General features: G+C 50.2%; 1 protein-coding gene across 1 annotated transcript in view; it reads right to left on the bottom strand.

Moving 5' to 3' along the window:
* Positions 1–18373, bottom strand: part of ARHGAP35 (Rho GTPase activating protein 35) — a 115652-nt gene that overhangs the window by 5334 nt on the left and 91945 nt on the right. The window contains exons 4-5 of the mRNA XM_053916024.1: positions 4666–4743; positions 2888–3019 (exon numbers count right to left, since the gene is read on the bottom strand). Coding sequence (XP_053771999.1) covers positions 2888–3019; positions 4666–4743 — 210 coding nt within the window. The remainder of the gene's footprint in view (positions 1–2887; positions 3020–4665; positions 4744–18373) is intronic.

Here is an 18373-nt window from a genome sequence, read left to right as displayed (position 1 = left end):
CTGAGAAAGAGCCAGCTCCAGGGCCTCTTCTGGCACCAAAGACACAGGACAGGGCTGTGGGGCATTGGGGGGACCGGAGGGATTCCAGATAGGCGGTGGTAGGATCATATCGTGGGAGGAAAAGGAGAAGATGTGGAGCAAGAACAACTGAAGGCTGAGGTGAGGTATGAGAATGAGATGGAATGAGGAATTCAAAGCTCTTTTCTCTGCCTCAATGCCACCTCTTCCATGAAGCCCTCTACCTTATTTCTACCTCACTGCATTTTCTGCATCCCCAGCTCAGTTGCTTCACTCTGCCTGGCAGACAGCTTAAGCTTCACTCTGCCTGGCAGACAGCTTAAATGTAAATCCGGGGAGGGCCGGGGCAGTCTCAGCACTGAAGCTCAAGCCCCAGCTTGCCACTCAATACGGGCATGCTGTTACTCATTTCTTTCTTTTTGCAGTTGCCTCTCACACGCCCCCAACCAGGGACCTGGCCTGCAACCCAGGCATGTGTCCTGACTGGGAATCGAACTGGCAACCTTTCGGTTCACAGGCCAGTGCTCAATCCACTGAGCCACACCAGCCAGGACGCTGTTACTCATTTCTGCACCTCTTACACATCACCTTGCATGTGGTAGAACAATAACTGGTGAGTAATCACACACACACAAAATCTCTATTTTGTGGGCACATTTTCAGAACGTTCAATATTGTGAAATTATGGGGCCAACACAACAATTTGATAGTGAGCTTGGTATTTGTTGTGATGGGATCTGAAACCATTTGCAAGTGCTGAACACACACAGACAACAGTTCTTAGGTATTAAGCTAAGAGCTGGTCAAGTTGATGTTGCCATGGAAACCCAGCCAGGCTGGGAACAGCTACTTGGGGCTTGAAAATCTTTGTTCCATGTCCCTGAACACTCACTTGGGCACTGCCTGGTTGGTGTCCCGGACTCAGTTAACCACTCCCTGCACACACAGCCCCACTCATCACTCAGCTTGCTCTGGCTGTGAGACATGCCAGGTCGGCGAGGTACAAGGCACCCCGACCCCCACCAGGTTCAAGACACAGAGCTCCAGCTGACTGGCTAGCTTGGGGTGCAGGAAACACACAATAGGAACAGGAAGCAGAAAATCTCCACCCTTTTTAGGCCGAGTAGCAGCAAGAAGCTCCACTCCTCAGCACTGGAAGTTACAGAAGCTGCTGTAGGAAGGGCAGCAGATTTCCTATAATAAAACCTCCCTCTTCTGCCCGCCCCCTCCAAAAACAAAAAGATGCTATGTCAGCAATTCCCCCACAGAAACAATGGGATCCTGTTGGGTGCCAGGACTCTCTACAAGCCTCTAGATGGCGCCAGCTCAAGACAAATGCTGACAGGATTCCCTGGGTTCTCTGCAGGGCAGGGTACCAGCCCGCACCTCCCCTTCCTAACTTCCTCCCAGGGACAAGCCCAGGTAGAGAGACAGATGGCTCTAATAAAGATTTCCGATGCGTTTCACATCTGGGCCAGCCTGGAGTGTGCTGGAGAAGGGCTGGCTGGGAGGACCTCTATCAGGACAGCGGGATCAGAGAAGAAGCTTGCACCTGTCCCCACCCTCTAACTCACCTGGAGAAACCCTGACTCCTGTCCTGATAAGGCAGAAGGGAAAGAAGGCCAGGTGAGCCTATGGCAGTCACAAAACTGCTTCTGCTCATCCCTGCTGGGCTTGGACAGGATTAGGAGCTGTGACTGTTTTAATCCGCCAAGACTGCAGATAAAATTTGAGGGCGGCACCGGGCTGTGAAAACAAACACCACGGGAAATGCAGACCATGGAAAGGGGGCCACGGGGGCCCTGCAGTCCCGCAGCAGTCAGGCCCTGGCGGGGCACCCCCACAGCTCAGGGGTGAGCTTCTGTCAGCCCCTCTATTCCCTGAAGCCACTAAGAGTCCCAGTGACTCAGGACTTAAAGCCCTGCCCCCAAATTTCTGCCCACACCATCAGCCTTGCGAGTAAACGTGCTTGCTTAAAACGCCCTCTTTTCAGGTGGGCAGTGACAACGTGAGACTAACGTCCTGGGGTCTGAGGAACATGTCCCCCTTTCCTCTTTCCCACCCCCCTGGTCACTGGCAAAGACACTCCCTTCTGCTGCAGAATGGCTGCTTCTGGGCTGCCTTTGGCTAAAAAAGGTAGAAAGTACCACACACGTGGGAAACTCCAAGAGGTCAGGCCCCCTGCAACATGGCACCAAGGCCAGGAAAGGCTGCCCAGTGGGAAGGCTCCTGACTGGGTAGACAAATGCCCCCTGAGAGAGGCAGGCCAGGGAACAGACAGATGTTGGGAGGGTGGGACAGCACGCAAAGGTGGTCCTTAAAACCAGAGGTGCTACCTTGCTGCAGCCCCAAGTGACCACCTGGTTGGGGCCATTGGCGCTGTCCCGTTTCCTCCTGCCCGGCCCCAGACTGCACGTTCACTTCCTTGTATGAGATGTGGGAAAAGAGGGGTGAGGGAGAGGAGGGGAAAGGAAAGAATACCCACCTCCCAACTGTAGACTTTCCCTAACCTCACTCTGTAAACAGGGGTAGGAACAGAAATACAGGAAGCGAAGGGTCAGAGAACATCACACTACGCACAAGCAAAGGAGCAGGGATTTGACCAGCTTGACACCCAAAACAGGCTCTTAACTGACAGTTTGGGGGGCCCTCAGAGAAGCACCTCTGATCTACAAAGGCAGGGCCTCATTTTCAAGTCCCTTCCTTTATGTTCTTTAAATCTCAGCTCCGAGAGCCACAGTGCGCGCTCCCCGAGGGCAGGATCTGTTTTTCTGGGGCTGCACGCCTCCCCTCTCCCTCCATTCACCCAACACGGCCAGTTGGGGTGCTGCCAAGGGCACCCGAGCCAGGCTGGGCTGCCGGTACTCACTGTGCGCCTCCACCAGGTCAATCTGCATGCTGTACGGGACCAGGGGGTCAGGCAGTTCCGAGAAGAAGCTCTTCATGGCACCAGCCACGGTGTTCACTGTGAAGTCTTTCTCTGCCAAGTCCAGGTTGTGGTCTGAAAGGAAGTCGGGAGAGTGAGGGCAGGCCAATCTACACTGGGCAGAAGCAAAAGGAAACCTCAGTGCTGGGGGAAGTTAGAGAAGCCTCGAACCCTGAGATGCTGCCCGGGGCAGGGACTCAGGATTATCACAGACTGGACAGGAGCGTCCCTGGGTGCTACTAAAGAAAGGTTCTCGGATTCGCAGACAGAGGCCGACAGCCAACACCTCCTTCCAAGGCTGTCCTGTGAGTAGAACCACACAGCTCCTTCCGGGCCATCTAGGTAGCTCTCTGGGCCTGCTGGGATGTGCTGCTCCCCCTTCCTGACACCCATCCCCACCAGAGAAAGAAGGAGAGGGTTTTCTCAAAAGACCAGCTCACTTTTCATGGTGGGTTACAGACACATCACCAACAATCTTGATCGCTGCCCCCACCCTCGTCCATCATGGTGGGGGGACAGACTCACCCCCCCCCGCCCCTCTCAGCTTATGACACCACTGACCTCTGTCTCCAATTTCTCCTTTCAGCCTTTACTGTATTCCTGGTTTGTAAGACAGCACCTACTGACAGCCAGCAGATGTTCCTATTTAGCCGAGGTACAGATTCTTGTGTGTACAGTACAAGTGCGTTCATGAGCGTACGGCCCTACCCTCGCTTTGACCTCGTGCTTCCTTCCCCGCAAGAGTCACAGGTGTTTTGCTTCCCTCCTGTGTCACCTCCTCCCACTGCCGGCTAGCAGAGACTGACCACGGTGTTGCAAAGTGCTCCGGCCCCTGGTGCTCGGGCAGGGGGCCTGCTCCCGGCTGCACGCCAGCCGGCTGCTCTATCACACAGGCCTGTGCGGGCTGCCTGGCTTTGGGCCTGACTTGGGCCCTGCAGGCCCCGCTATGTGTTGAGTCAAATCCTACTTTGATCCGTAGCTTACTTCCTCTCTGGCCAGTGACATCGGAGAACTTTGGCTGCTTTGGCTCATTTGCTTCTGGCACCAGTGGGTGAGACTTCATGTCCCCTGTGTGCTCAGTTCTAACAGCTAGAGTTTGGCCACTGGTTGGGGTGAAACAGATTTGGCCTTTCAGAGCTGCCCTAGCTCAGGGGACGGGAGTCCCTGCCAAGAGCGAACCTAACCCACGAGAGTTCAGCTTTGGAAGCCTGGGTCCGAAGGCTCATCTAATCACAACACGTCCCCTTGCTCTCTTTCTCCTGTGCAGGGACTTTGTGAGGGCACTCCTGGGGCCTGGCAAAACAGGATTGTCTTCTCAACCCAACTGTCCTACCCTGTGTGTGTAATTACTCCTGCATGGACCAGCCCCAGGGAAGCAAGGCCCTTCAGTGGTGAGTGAGGTGTATGCCGCGGTGACCTGGAGCAGTGTCTGTGGGTGGTGATAGGTTGACACAAGCTGGGCAGAGTGATGTTTCCATTTGTTGACGGCGCCTGTCCCGCTCTCCTCTGTGGCAGTGCGACCATGGAAGCAACGCTAACTGGGGCTAAATGCCTCCTCTTTCTCAGTCACCAAGCCAGCACCTCTTGCTTTGGGGCTATGAATGGCAGAAGCACCCCCAGAGCCAAACTGTAGCTCCCCCTAGGGGGTCCACCAGCAGTTCAGCTGTCGAAGTCACCTTGACTGGTTCCAGCCTCTGATACTTGGCGGGCTGTGGCCTTACCTTGGTCAAACTGCCTCTGCAGACTCTCCATCTCTGACTTGTTCCCGCTGACCCGGTAGATGCCTTCAGTGCTCAGTCCTGAGGAGCAACAAGCAGGAGTGTTAGGAGCAGGCGGTGGGGAGCAGAGAGCGAGGAGGACCGGACTTAGCACAGGAGAGAACCACGCGGCACCCTCCATGAGAGAGGGACGGGTAAAGCATTTGCCTGCATGTTCCAACCCACATCCCCCATTTACGTTTTCACTTAAGCTTTAAAAATACTTGATTTTGTAAAAATGAAAATACAGAAATACATCAGCCAAAGATAACTTTGTCCACAGTGTGATGTATACTCCTGAATTTTATTTTTTTTAACGAAATTAAGTTAAATGCTGTTTTAACCTACCCTTTTCACATACAAGGTATGTTAATTTACTCTAATCATTAAATATTCTTATTTTTTAACAACTTGTTCTTAAAGACATCAAAGGATATTATAACTTTAAAAACAGTCCTATTGTTAATCAGTTAGGTTTTCCCAAGTTTTAACTGTTAGAAATAACCCACAATTACGTTTTTTTTTGGATAGCAAGTAAGTTTAACAGACTCTTGGCCGTGTGTACTTCTTACTTTGTGACTTTCCTATTCATGTTCTTGTTCCTTTTCCTGTGAGAGGTTCTTCTACATGGTACTTGAAAGAGATCTTAGAATATTAAACAACCTGTGTTAATGTTATAAACATTTACATTTTCCCTTTTTGTTATCTGTCTTCTACTTTTGTATATTTAATTTTTTGAAGTACATAATTTTAAAACTTTAGGTTTTCAAGTCCAGTCATTTTCTTTATGATATCATCCTTTGTTTTTATGCCTAGAACGAATTTTCCTATTTTTAGGTGAGATAGTTTCTATTTCTTCCTTCTTGCATTTTTATATCTTAAAAAAAACAAATAAAACCCAAACCATTTCACTATGATTCTCCAGAACTTACTGGGTGTACTGTGTTAGGTAAAGGAAAAACCAACACTAGAACTCGATTAAATAGTAGAGAAGAATATAAAGAATCAAGTGACAGACTGTCGTCCTCCACTCCCCACTCCTTGGCAGAGGAGCAGATTCTCAGCACGTCCCCCGACGCCATCGTCCCCTCTCAGGGAAGGAAAGTCCATTGTTGCCCCCCTTAGGTCACAGTCTAAAGGATGATTAAGTCACTGTGAAAACCAAGATGGGATCTCATGGCCAAACAACCCCTGTGCCTTCCGAAGTCTGGTTTGGAGCAGCTCTGGCCGGCTGGCGGGGCCCTGGGGGAGTGCCCTGGAGCTACCACTGAACACCCGAAGGCAGTGTAGGCAGTGAAAAGAGGAGCAGACCCTGTAGTCAATTAGTAGGCTCCTAAGAGCCAAGTTTTCAATGTCAGTTATCACTGTAATTGCTGCCTCTGGAGAGGCACCCATCAGGCGAGATAAAAGCAGTCAGCCTGCCTGTTTTCTGGGACCCCCGATTAGTGGCAGGTGAACTTTGAAAAACACTGAAGCAAAAGTCATCAATCCCCTGACTTAAAAGCTGTTAATTGCAGACAGGCCTTTCACCCCAGAGAAAAGGGGGTTAATGGATGGGTCCCAAGGACACCCTATGGTGCAATGTCTAGCTTACAAAGGAGCTGCCATCACCGCTCTTGGTGAGAGGAGTGCGGATGCTTTCCAAACCTGAGGCCCCGGAGGACCTGGCTCAGCGGTGACCCTTCCCGCTGCCCTCCCCTTTGGAGTTCGCATCTCCTGAGCGGTCACTACACTGTGCGCCGAGCAAGGAAGGTGCTTTCCTGCACCCATCCACCACGTGTTCGTTTAAGAATGGTGGGGCCATCGAACCCTTAGTCCCGGATGGCGGGAGCTATGAGATGAAGAGAATACAAACGAGAAAAGCGAGGTTCAGCAAGGCACAGCCCTTGGCTCAAGCTGAACAGCGAGTAAGAGGTAGAGGGGTCTAACCCAGGGTTTTCCTGCCTTTTGTCTCCACACTGTCCTGGAAGTCGCTTGACATTTATCCCCCAGGTGGAGTCCAGACCAGTCCTTCCTTCCAGAAACAGGACACGTGAGTGCGGTCCACTGGCCCTCTGCGTTCTGGTAACTGTTGAAGTGGAACACCCCCACTGCTGTCTGGACCTTGTGCACCATCCCTAGTTAGTAATTTTACAGTGGTCTCTTTTCTCAGTGACTTCTCTAAACTGTCAGATGTATTTAAACTTCCTACCTATGTCACATCTCAAGTGACACGTATCATGTGCTTGCACATGGAATCATCCAAATCTGGGCAAGCCCTGGGTGAGTATGTCAGCAGCTCAAGCCTTCACCCCTGGGCTGAAAAAATAACCATTTTCTAAATACTCCTCCCACGACGATCAGCCCTCTCAAATACAAAGAGACAATGGCACAAGTAGCAGGAGCTTCCCAATCCCTGCCGAGGAAGCACTGGCCACAGCTCCGTGCCCCACTGTGCAGAGGCAGCCTCGGCCATCCCATCATCTCCTGCAGCCCTGACTCTCAACTCTGACGGAGGAGTCCTCTGCGTTGTCTCCTAATGGTCACCTGCCCAGCATTACAGGGCAGAAAACAAAGTGCAAATTAGCTATCTGGAAATCACCAGGGGTGTGGGCCTGCTGAAACTCACTAGATCCTCGATCACAGAAAGGAAAGCATTTGAAAATGCAAGGCCAGCTCCTCTGCGCCAATGAACTGCCTGCTTAGTATTTCCTGTCACGTGCACACTTGTTTATTTTATGAAATCCCATTTTCAAAAAGCAATCCCACCGCTGCCCTACACAACACCATGTCATGAGTTAGGAAAGGTATTATTTGGCCAGTACAACTTCTCACAACTACTAATTAGACATCAATTAAATAAAAACAAAAAGTGTAGAGCGGACTGTGAATGGCATGAAGACTGTTAGTGAAACAGAGGGCTAGTGACATGGGTGAGGACATGGGCAAGAACCGGGATGCCCGACAGCACGGGCAGCTGGCCAAGGAGCCCAAACCAGAGCAGGGAAGGGCTGGGGCCCTGCAGGCAGGGAGGCTGGATTCCAAGGGATGTGTGTCCTGGGACCCACGGGCCACACAGAAACACTCCAGGGGTGACAGGCTCACGTCTGCCAGCAGAAAGCAGAATCCTTACCCACAGTAACCCCCAAGTATAATGTCTATTCCACGGCCACAGCCCAACTGGGAAAGCTGCAACCTGAAACTCTGAGGCATCTCTCTACAGCCCAGAAGTCACCAAAGACCCACTAACATAACAAGCAGAGTTTCAGTGATAGGCCCACCCCAACCCTTTTTCTAAAAACAACAACAAAACAGCCTACTGGTTTTATGTTTAAGTTAATCTTTGGGAATAGAATAGAAAGTTCGAGATGGCCAAGGTCACTATCTTCAAATATCTGAACTGCATAGAACAGTCTTGTTCCAATGGCTCAAGAGAACAGAGCTCCAACTGAGAACGCAAAGTACAGGAAGGCAAATATTCTCTCAATATATAAAATAATTGTGCATAGCCACAGGTGTTACTGCTTGGAACGGGCCAGAGCTTTTGAACCCCCTCTTCACTGGATAGCCATCTGTCTAGAATGCTATTCGAAACGATTAATGCCTGGTCTGGGATGATAGTCAACAACAATAATAAACCATTTACTGACTGCTTATTACTATGTGCCAGGCACATAATGCTAAGTGCTCACCATACATTTTATATTAACTCTCATGAAGCCCCAGAGAGGTTATTACTAATCCCATTTTAGAGACAGGAATGCAGAGGCTGAGGGGTAACTAACATGCACATGGTTAGAGAGCAAGTGGGCTGTGATCTGAACCCCATCTGATCCTACTGCCTGGGTTCATTTACTTTCATGTTTGAAATATTGGTTCTCAAAATCGCACATGTATCCGAATCACCTGGAGGTCTTGCTATAGTAACAGGTTCCAGAGCTCCACCTGTAGAGTTTCTGATTCTCTCTGGAGTGGGCCCAAGAATCTGCATTTCACATATTCCCGGTGATGCTGATGCAGGTGGTCAGGGAGCTTCATGTTGAAAACTGCCACTCTAGAAGACGGCCCAGCCCTCTAAGGCAGGGCTGTCACACTCATTTTCACCGGGGGCCACATTAGCCTCGCAGTTGCCTTCAAAGGGCCAAATGTAATTCAACTCCTTAACAGTTAAGGAGTAGTTACATTTATATGGTCCTAAAATTATTTCGGCCCTTCAAAGGCAACTGCGAGGCTGGTATGGCCCCCGAGAAAATGAGTTTGACACCCCTGCTCTAAGGTCTCTTTGATGCTTGAATTCTATCACTCAATAAAATCGGGGGCGGGAGAGGCACCATACACAAGGAAAAACAAATACCAGATATTTTAGGAACAAAGCATTTCCAAAGAGCACTAAAACTGCTGCTTTTTCTATTCTATGTAAGCAAGCCCTTATGCATTATCGAAACTTTTAACCTTGGCCAGGTATGACTTTCACAAAAACGTTAAAAAATAGCAAAGAGAAAAGCAGAGAGACCTTATTCTTTCTTGCAGTATTTACTGAGCACCCACACAGCAGATGAGTTGCTTTCCACAGCTGTTCAGGTATGGTCTCCCTCAGAAGTATTTTGGTGATGTAATATGGCCCACAATGCCAGGCATGAGGTGCTCCCCTGGGCTAACAACGGGCATATTTGACCTTGAGTTTCCCATTGGAGCAAATGCTGCTGACCCTCGCTCCTGAGAGGTGCCTATGGCACTTACCTGGCAGACTAGGGGCATTAGGAAAATGAATGGATGACCAGCAGGAGTTTGGAACTCAAGGGGGAGAACCACCTCCTGCCCTGGAATGTGTCTGGTTTTCTGAAACGTCCAAACACGCCTTTATTCCTGGATCTCAAGCACCACGTCTCAGCACCAGTGCTCTTGCCAGAAGCTTTTCCACAGCCAGCCCGGGCCAGGCTGTGCCTCTGCTCGGTCCCACCAGGGCTCCATCCTCAGTTTCCTTTCCAGTACAAATCAATACTTCCTCCAAGACAAACTCTGGCCTGTTGATTTGTTTTTACTTTCCATATTTAGATATAAAAATTCAGCACTTTAATCCTTTAAAGAAACTTAATTGGGTACTGCCAGTGCTAAACTGCCCCACACCAGATAGGTCCGAACGACTTAACAGCTTTTGTCGAAAGAAGTGTGTCTAATAAACCGTGCCCGTGCATGCCTCTGAGAGGCTGCGTCTCAGGCAGGCCCGTTTTCAAGGCCAGAGGGGTGCTGAGAACCCAGGGAGAGAAGGAAACTCCCTTGAGCATAAAAAAATCCAGACTGTCTTGGCGAGGACTGACCTCCGGGGAACCCTACAGTAAAAAGCCCTCCTTTTGGGTCAAGTGCCAGCTGTATGTCTACAGTCCAACGCTTCTGAGGATCACACAGCAGCGCCCCAGCCTCCATGGAAGACGGAAAGATGAGGGGACAGGACAGCATTTAGGTCAAAAGCAGAAACCATCTGCTGCCCGAAAGACACCGGGCAACTGTGCCTCTACGCCCTTCTCTGCGCAACAGAGAGAACGGTCCCAGTCTCACATCCTGCTGGGGTGCATTTAGGAGACCTTGCCATAGGGCTGAGGAAGCAGATATTATCCTAATGACCTAAGTGGAAAGCCAGTTGGCAAGTGGAGGAGCTTTGGTGTCAGGGAGCCATGGGTTCGAATCACCTGACTAGACAATGGATTAACACCTACCGTCTTAGACTGCCGCGAGGAATACATGAGACAACCCAGGCATGGTCCACAGCAGAACGCCTGCCACTTCCTTTGCTTTCTCCTATACTCTCAACAAGCCTCAGCAGCAGCGCCTGCCTATAAGCATGGGCTATCCTAAGGGCCCGGCCAAAACAAGGCAGTCCACAGAAAAACATTTACAAACATGCAAAGTGACCTCAGTTCTGATCCTGGCTCTGTCTTATAGCTAGCTGGCTGTGTGACTGGGGACAAATCAGTCTACTTCTCAGAGCCCGGGGCCCTTATCAAACACCGGGTTGTTTATTAATGACTTTGTTGAGATGTGAATGCTGAGATGACACATAGGAAAGGAAGTCATATAACTGGCTGGAACACTGAAATAATAACAACACGAATGATAATTAAAAAGCCAGGCACTCAGGCACTTTTCTAAGCTCTTCACTAGAATTATCATAGTGAATCCTTGAGGTAAATATTATTTTCAGTCCCCTTTTACAGAGAGCAAAAGGAGGCTCAGAGAGGCTAAGCCACTTGGCACAAGGCCACAGAGCTGAGGAAGTGGTGGGGGCAGGATCTGAACTGGCTCACTCATGTCTGTTTCTATGTCTGTACATTTAAACACTATGCTACCACCTCCAACGTTAGCTCCCTGTTCCCTTCTCTCTTAAATACTGTATGTGGGAGCCCTGGCTGGTGTGGCTCAGTGGACTGAGTGGCCTGAGAACCAAAGGGTCTCCGATTTGATTCCTAGTCTAGGGCACATGCCTGGGTTGCAGGCCAGGTCTCTGGCTGGGGGTGTGTGACAGTCAACCACATATTGATGTTTCTCTCCCTCCCTTCCTGACTCTAAAATAAATAAATAAAATCTTTAGAAATAAATAAATAAGTACTGTATGTAGGGTACACCCACAAATGCCAGATTCATTATGGGTTACAAGGGTTTTCCATTCCGCCACTGTTCAGTCATATGCATTCATGTCTTCACTCACACACACTCAATGTTCTCATCTGTCAATTGGAGGATTGAATAGGAAGAGCTGGAGGAAAAACGCAGCCTCTTCTCCATATAGAAAGGAGCCAACGGAAAGTGTCCTGCCTTTATTCCTATGATAAAGTTCCACTATTGATAATACTGCAGAGTCCCCACCAGATCTCCCTGTTGCCTTCCTGTTCTGGATGTGCTCGGAATGATTTTCTGGCTCTTCTATTACTTGAACACTAGGGTCACTCTGGCCCCTCCAGTGCTCCTTTGTTAGCTGCCTTCCCTCAGTAATGCCCTCGTCAATCAAGATCTGTTTCTGGCAATGCCAGACCTCCTTTCTCCCCATGACAGAATTCCACTAACACTCTATTATGATTGCTTGACCGGGTGTTAGCCCCACAACTAGGCACTGTGGCTTTATAAATTTCCAACGCCATTGTACATACACATAGCCATGTCATAAATCTCTAGGCTGAGGAGGAAGGGAGAGAGCTCTGGAGGGGAGGAGATGAAAATATCACACCAGGTCTGGGGCATCATATGGCTCTAGCATCTGGCTGATCCTTTATAAGCTACCCATGCAGTTACTGTCATTAACTGTGAAAGAGGCTTCTGAACCCTGCTGAGCCAAACAAGGGGCTCTGTTTTTTCCTGACTTTCAAGAAAATGCACACCCCAATAGATGTGTTTAAGAAACCACAATGACGACAAAGTGAACTTCGCACCAGCCTAGAGTTGGCGCTGCCCATTCTGGGCAGCCTGGGATGGAGGGCAGAGAAGAGTGTGACCCATAACCGAGGTTAGCAGACTGGACTCTGTAGCGCATCCACAAATGTTCAAAGCCACGAGCAGCTGGGGGACCCCCTGCAGTGCCAGTGTCTTTTCGGCTCTGAGTGTGACTTCACCAGTGCAAGCCCAGGGATGGCAGTGTAACTGAGCTGGTCTAAGGACCAGCTGGTGCCACTACATTGAGGAGTCTCACTGGCTAAACAAAGAACTACCAACAAAGAAACAGTCCCAACAAGCACACAGGTACAGTCTGTCCACCATTACCAACACCTCCACACACATCATACCAGCTTCCCTTCCACAGCAGGCCCCCAAGTACCAAAGCTCCCTGAGGTCAGAGGGAGACTCCTCCCATGAACTAATGAGGGCAGAGTTTAACGTATTTCAGGTTTCGGATAGCCAACAAACCATAAAAGGAATACCCATATCGCCAACGACAGCTCAGTGTCCTTCCTTTTCTGGCCTCTCTTCCCTCACTGAGAAAGATCACTATTTACAGGTTAGAAGCCTATAATCCTCTGGCAGAAAAGGTGTTCGTGGTCCACACTGGCCTATAATTCTTCCACTCTGCTTCTACGATAAAATACACACTGCTCCACACGTGGCCTGGGTGACCTGCATCACTGCCCGGCCTGCGCCCTCCCCACACCCACTTCACTCCAGTCACATGGCCTTTCAGGGACTCAAGCACTGACCCCTTCCTACCTCAGAGCCTTCCTACACGTTGTTCCTTCTACTTTTGGCTGGCTAAACACTGCTCCCTTAGGGAGGTCTCCCCTGAGCCCCTGATCTAAATGAAGTCTGTTGTAACAGTAAGTGCATAGACTTACGCAGTGCTTACATCATGTGCAGGCTCAGCGATGAGCATCCTGCCTGCGTTACCTCAGTAAACCCTCATGACAACCAGATGCATGGTGTACCACCATTACATTATTCCCATTTTAAAAAGATTTTATTTATTTTTAAATGGAAGGGAAGGGAGAAAGAGAGAGAGAAACATCGTTCAGTTGCCTGTCATATGTGCCCTGACCAGGTACCAAGCTCAAAACCTAGGCATGTGCCCTGACCAGGGATCGAACCAGCAACATTTTGCTTTGCAGGATGACAGCCGACCAACAGAGCCACACCGGTCCAGGCAATCATTCCCAATTTACAACGGAAGAAACTGAGCCACATGGCAAGCCAACGGCAAGGCTGACACCTAAACCTGGGCGGCCTGACTCCAGAGCCTCTGTTTCGTCACCACACGCCGCCACCTCCACACTTGTCACATACAGCACTGGGCAAAATTTGAAAGTGACTGCCCAGCTGTGTGATTATCTACTGAATGCTGGTCCCCCAGCAGCCCCCGGGGAGCAGGCGGTGTTTTCCAATTACCCTCCTATGCACCTCGACTTGCCATGGTAACTCACACCTGGAGAAGCCCTTCTTCAGTAACTATCCCCACGAAGAAGGGAAGGAGGGACATATGCCTCAAAACGCAAGTGCACTTTCTCTGGTTGAAGAGGGGGAGGGAATGGACAGAAGGCATTTGTCCTCAACCAGCCTGGTGCCTCAAGGCATGTGGGCAGGCCCTCCCGGCCCCACTGGCCCACACCTGTAGGAAAGAGAAAGCCTCTGGCCTGGCCGGCACAGGGAAGGGTTCATCAAGTGTACCCACCTCCCTTTAGGGACTAGTGAAGGGTCTGCTTTCACTGCCTCAGCTACTCACTAGTGAAGTCACAGGGGCTTCATAATTCACTATCTCACCAGCGTCAAGCATCTGCTCTTCTATGTGAGTTCTCCCAATCAGGTGGCTCATTTTTATTTGTTTTGAAAAATTTAAAAATTATTTTTAATTTTTATTGATTGATTGATTGGAGAGACAGATAGAAACACTGACTTGTTGTTCCACTTACCTATGCACTCACAACCTTGGTATATCGGGACGACACTCTAACCAACCGAGCTGCCTGGCCAGGGCTGGGTTGTTCACTTTTATGGGGCAGGGCTATGGCTTGGCTTTGGCAGAGATAAGGGGGCTGCACCCCTCCCTAGAAGCTGGACACACACACACACACACACACACACACACACACACACACACACATGGGAGGAAGGACAGAGAGCAGGACAAAGGAGCGCCCCCAGGCAACAATGGGAGGGCACAGTCAGGCCAACTCTATGAGGGCCAGAGAAGAACCAGCAGCCACCTGTGGATACTACTATCCCCTGGGCCACTCTTTCTGGAGAGCCTGCCATCTGGCCTGTGGGACAGCACAATGTCCTGTGCCCCGGGCGGGCCACGGGCAAGCGGTCTGCCTCACTACGTTCCCTGCTGTAGAGAGGGAAGTGCAAGTGGAGAGGCCAGGCCAGGAGGGCCTGTAGGAACTGTCGTGGGTATTTGGGCTCCCACCCAGACTATTTCTGTCTTGGCTGGAAGGGCAGGATTACTCTGTGGAACAAGCTTGCCTTCTCTTTGGCTGCTGGGCTCTCCAGGCAGCCTGCCAGGCCATGCTGTTCCGATCAGGGCACTGGGTCCTGAGGAAATCTGCTAGCAGTGCCGAGTCACAAGCTCTGTGAACTCTGCTTATCTGCAAGAGGCAAGAGTGGAGCTGCCCACCCACTCTGATGCTACGGGGGCATTTCTGGAAGGCAAGTGACTTGTGTTTACTAGACAAGCAAGCAGAGAATGAGAGGGTGGTGGGAAATGGGCACATGGGAGGTAGTCAAAAGCAGCAAAGAAAGCTTTGTTTTAAAACTATTTGGACAGTGGGATAGCAACTCGCTAACAAACCTGGAATTATAGGGGAGGGAGAGATTAAATAACATAGAGCCCCCATAAAAATCACAGCATATGAAACTACACACCTCATATTTTAGCACTTTGTCATCAATTCAAAGCAGGATAAATACGGCAATTACTCACATAAAGCCTGTTGGTGTATTCAAGCTGTGACTGCACCCATTAAACTGTTACAGTGAGAGATGGGAGTATCTATTCTGAAATTTGCTGCCTTCTCTGAACAACAGAATTACGGAAATCGAGGCAGACTTCAGGGAAATAACCCACTGGACTGAACAGTGCCAGCCTCACCAAATCTCCTCCACAACAGCCTGGAAAGTGCCTGCGATGAATGTGGATGAAAATATGGAAGCTTTTTTTTAGGATAGCTCCTCCCCGAGTGGGAAGAAACTTGGTAAACTTTTTTTCTTTTCTTTCTTTTTTTCAGTGTGTGAGTTCTTGACCTTGTGCAGGAAAAGATTTCACAACACGAGTCCAAGTGACTGTGAGAGTATGTTTATTAAAGCTGGGCACAGTGAAACAAGGAAGGACTTACGGTAGAAGAAGCAACAGAAGCGAGCCTAGGTGGGGCTGCTGTTGGCTCACAGGGAAGTAAAAGTCACAGTGACAGGAGTGAGCCAAGGTGGGGCTGCTGCTGGTTCACCAAAAAGAGACAACGGGGCCTTGGAGACAGTTTCGGGGGTGATCCCGGGAGGAGCTGCCACCGCCCACGGCTCCCATGGCCGCACATCTCACAGGGACCCCCAGAGCTGGGAGAGAGGAGTAAAGATGCACGTCTGAGAGGATGAAAGGCACGGGCATTCCACCCCGGGAGGGAAGAACACCCGGGCGAACTTCTGAATCCAGCTGAGTCTGATAATGTAAGGCTCACAGCTTCACAGAAGGGCTAGAAAGTGGGCCCTTTCCATTCTTATAGGCCATGAGTGGCCTCTGCCCAGAGAACTACAGGCGTTGTTTCCCTCTTATAAGAAGGATTAGGGCCACTTTGAGATTGATACTGTCCTCCAAATCATGGAGATTAGCTAGTAAAGCGTGGAAGGTGTTGTGGGAGCACAGGGCTCTCCCCGTGCACTGGACCCAGGCTGGGCTCTTCCTGCCTCTCCTTCCCAGCCTCAGGGGACTCAGCCTCCTCAGCCCTAGGTACCCTCCGAGGGGCAAAGGAAGGTTTTAGGCTTAGGAACGCTGTGGAGAGCAGGGGCCGTGTGGTATACTAGAAAATACATACTTGGTCTTTGTCCCCAGTTCCTGGTGCAGAGTTCCTAAAACTCCTGGCATTTCCTGAGTGATAGAAATGTCTTCTGTTATTCACAGAAGTCCCTCCCAACCACACCTGAGTTTATGATAATGAGGTGGCTACTGGGGGCCCCTAGCTGGCTTCAGGATATGGGCCAGTCACCAGAAAGACCAAGTCTTGATTAAAGGGCTAGAACTTTCAGTCCCACACAACCTCCAGGGAGGAAAGAGGGGCTTGGAAATTGAGTTCAATGACCAATGGCGAATCATGTAATCAATTATGCCTTCGTCATGGAACCTCTATCAAAACACTAAACAACAGGCTCTGGAGAGCTTCCAGGATGGTGAACACATTGAGGCACTGGGAGGGTGACGTGCCTGAGAGGGCACAGACTCTCCATATCCCTTACCCTGCCCTACAGCCCTCTTCTGTTCGGGTGTTCTGGAGTTGTGTCCTTTATAATAAACCATAATAGTCAGTACAGCATTTTCCTGCGTTCTATGAGTAATTCGAGCAAATTATGGAACCTGGTGGAAGGTGTGGGAACCCCCAACTTTGTGGACAAGTCAGAGAGAAGTGTGGGTAACCTGGGGACCCAATACTTTCAGCTGGTGTCTGAAGTGAGGGACCTCTTGTGGGACTGAGCCCTGCAGAGTCTGAGGCTAACTCTGGGTAGTGTCCGAATTGAGTAGAAGTGATGTTGGAAAAGATATTTGGTATCGGGGGTGGGGGTGGGGGTGGGGAACCGAACCCTGTCATGCAGGTGGAAAGATACTTGGTGTAGGGAGCGGAGTCCAACGTTAGCTGGCCTGACTCCATGCTCCATGAGTTGCCAGGGCCTGTCTTCTTTGGGTTTCAAACCACCTCAGTGACGGGAGGCACAAGGGCCGAGAGGGCAGTGACTCTGGGTTAGAGTGCCAGCGCCAACCGAGCCCCACCGCCGCCGCGGTCAGAAGTTGGGACCACAGCTACCTCAGAACGCTGCTCTGCAGCTGAAATGAGACCCACGGAAACGGCGAGCACCGGGCCCGTAGTGTGAGCTCCCACCTGGCATCTGGCACACATCATCTTCCTAAATATGCACCACGACCCTGCAAAGGAGCTACTTTTCTCTTCGTTTTACAGTCAAGGAAACCGAGACTCGGAGAAATGAAGGAACTTGCCGGGGTTGCACCTGCTGTGCTGCCCACAGATGCTGCTCGGGCCCCTCTGAGAGAGGCTCTGTGCTGCCCGCTGGGGCTACATAAAGGGCCTCTGCCAAGGAGATTAAGCAATCCGGGAGTTCACTGGCAGCTGTAGGAAATCAGCTCAGTAATAGTTTGGCCTTTTGTCCTGCTGTCTCCAATCAGGGGAACATTATTATTTACTTAGTTATGAGGCAGAAAAATGTATGCTTATTACTAATTCCAAACACTTAGCAGCCATTTTCCATTTACTAGCTTGGTGGAGTTTTGGAGGGAAGTTCCAGGAAAGACTGGGTGGGTGTTTTCTGAAGAACCATGTACCACCCATCAAAGTGCCCCCTCACGCAGGTGTCTGATTCTTGTGACCACGGAAAACACAAGGGACACAGACCTGTGCCCGGCTGCCTCTCTGCGGGGCGAGGGAGTCATTAAACTCCGGCACCCCCAATGGCTGTCTCTTTTCAATCTATAATGTGGAGGTGACATATCAGAAATAAAGCCAGGAGCTAACATTACGCCATTAAAACAGGTTTACTGGCGGCTATTACTGCTGTTTGTCATTGAGTATACATGACCAACGACTCTGCATGTTGGAAAGGGTCCAATAGGAGGGGATGGACACACTGTGAAGTTGCAGATGGATAGCAATGGTGCGGGGTCATGGAATCCGCCCTGAGGCTATGAGGTCTCCTGTCTGGATTGCTGGGAAGAGCACATGATTTGATCTAGGCTCAATGACTTCAATCTTATTCATGCTTTAAATCCCAGCAACTCTTCCTCCCAGCTCTCACCAATCTCTCTTTGCAAGCTCCAAGTGGTTTAGAGACAAATCCTTTCACCTTTATTGGATGGTAAACTCCTTGAGGACAAGGCGTGCTGCTGTCCCCGCTGTGTATCACTGGTAGTATTCCACACAGGGCAGCACAGTCGTCTTTAACCTGGGAGAAGACTCCCCTCAGACTGACAACCCAACCAAGGCTGTAGATCCTGCTCCGACCACAGTGC

Source organism: Desmodus rotundus, chromosome 12 (assembly GCF_022682495.2).
Source record: "Desmodus rotundus isolate HL8 chromosome 12, HLdesRot8A.1, whole genome shotgun sequence".
Classification (NCBI taxonomy): domain Eukaryota; kingdom Metazoa; phylum Chordata; class Mammalia; order Chiroptera; family Phyllostomidae; genus Desmodus; species Desmodus rotundus.
Note: the sequence above shows the minus strand (reverse complement) of the source record. Positions and strands in the feature narration are given on the sequence as shown.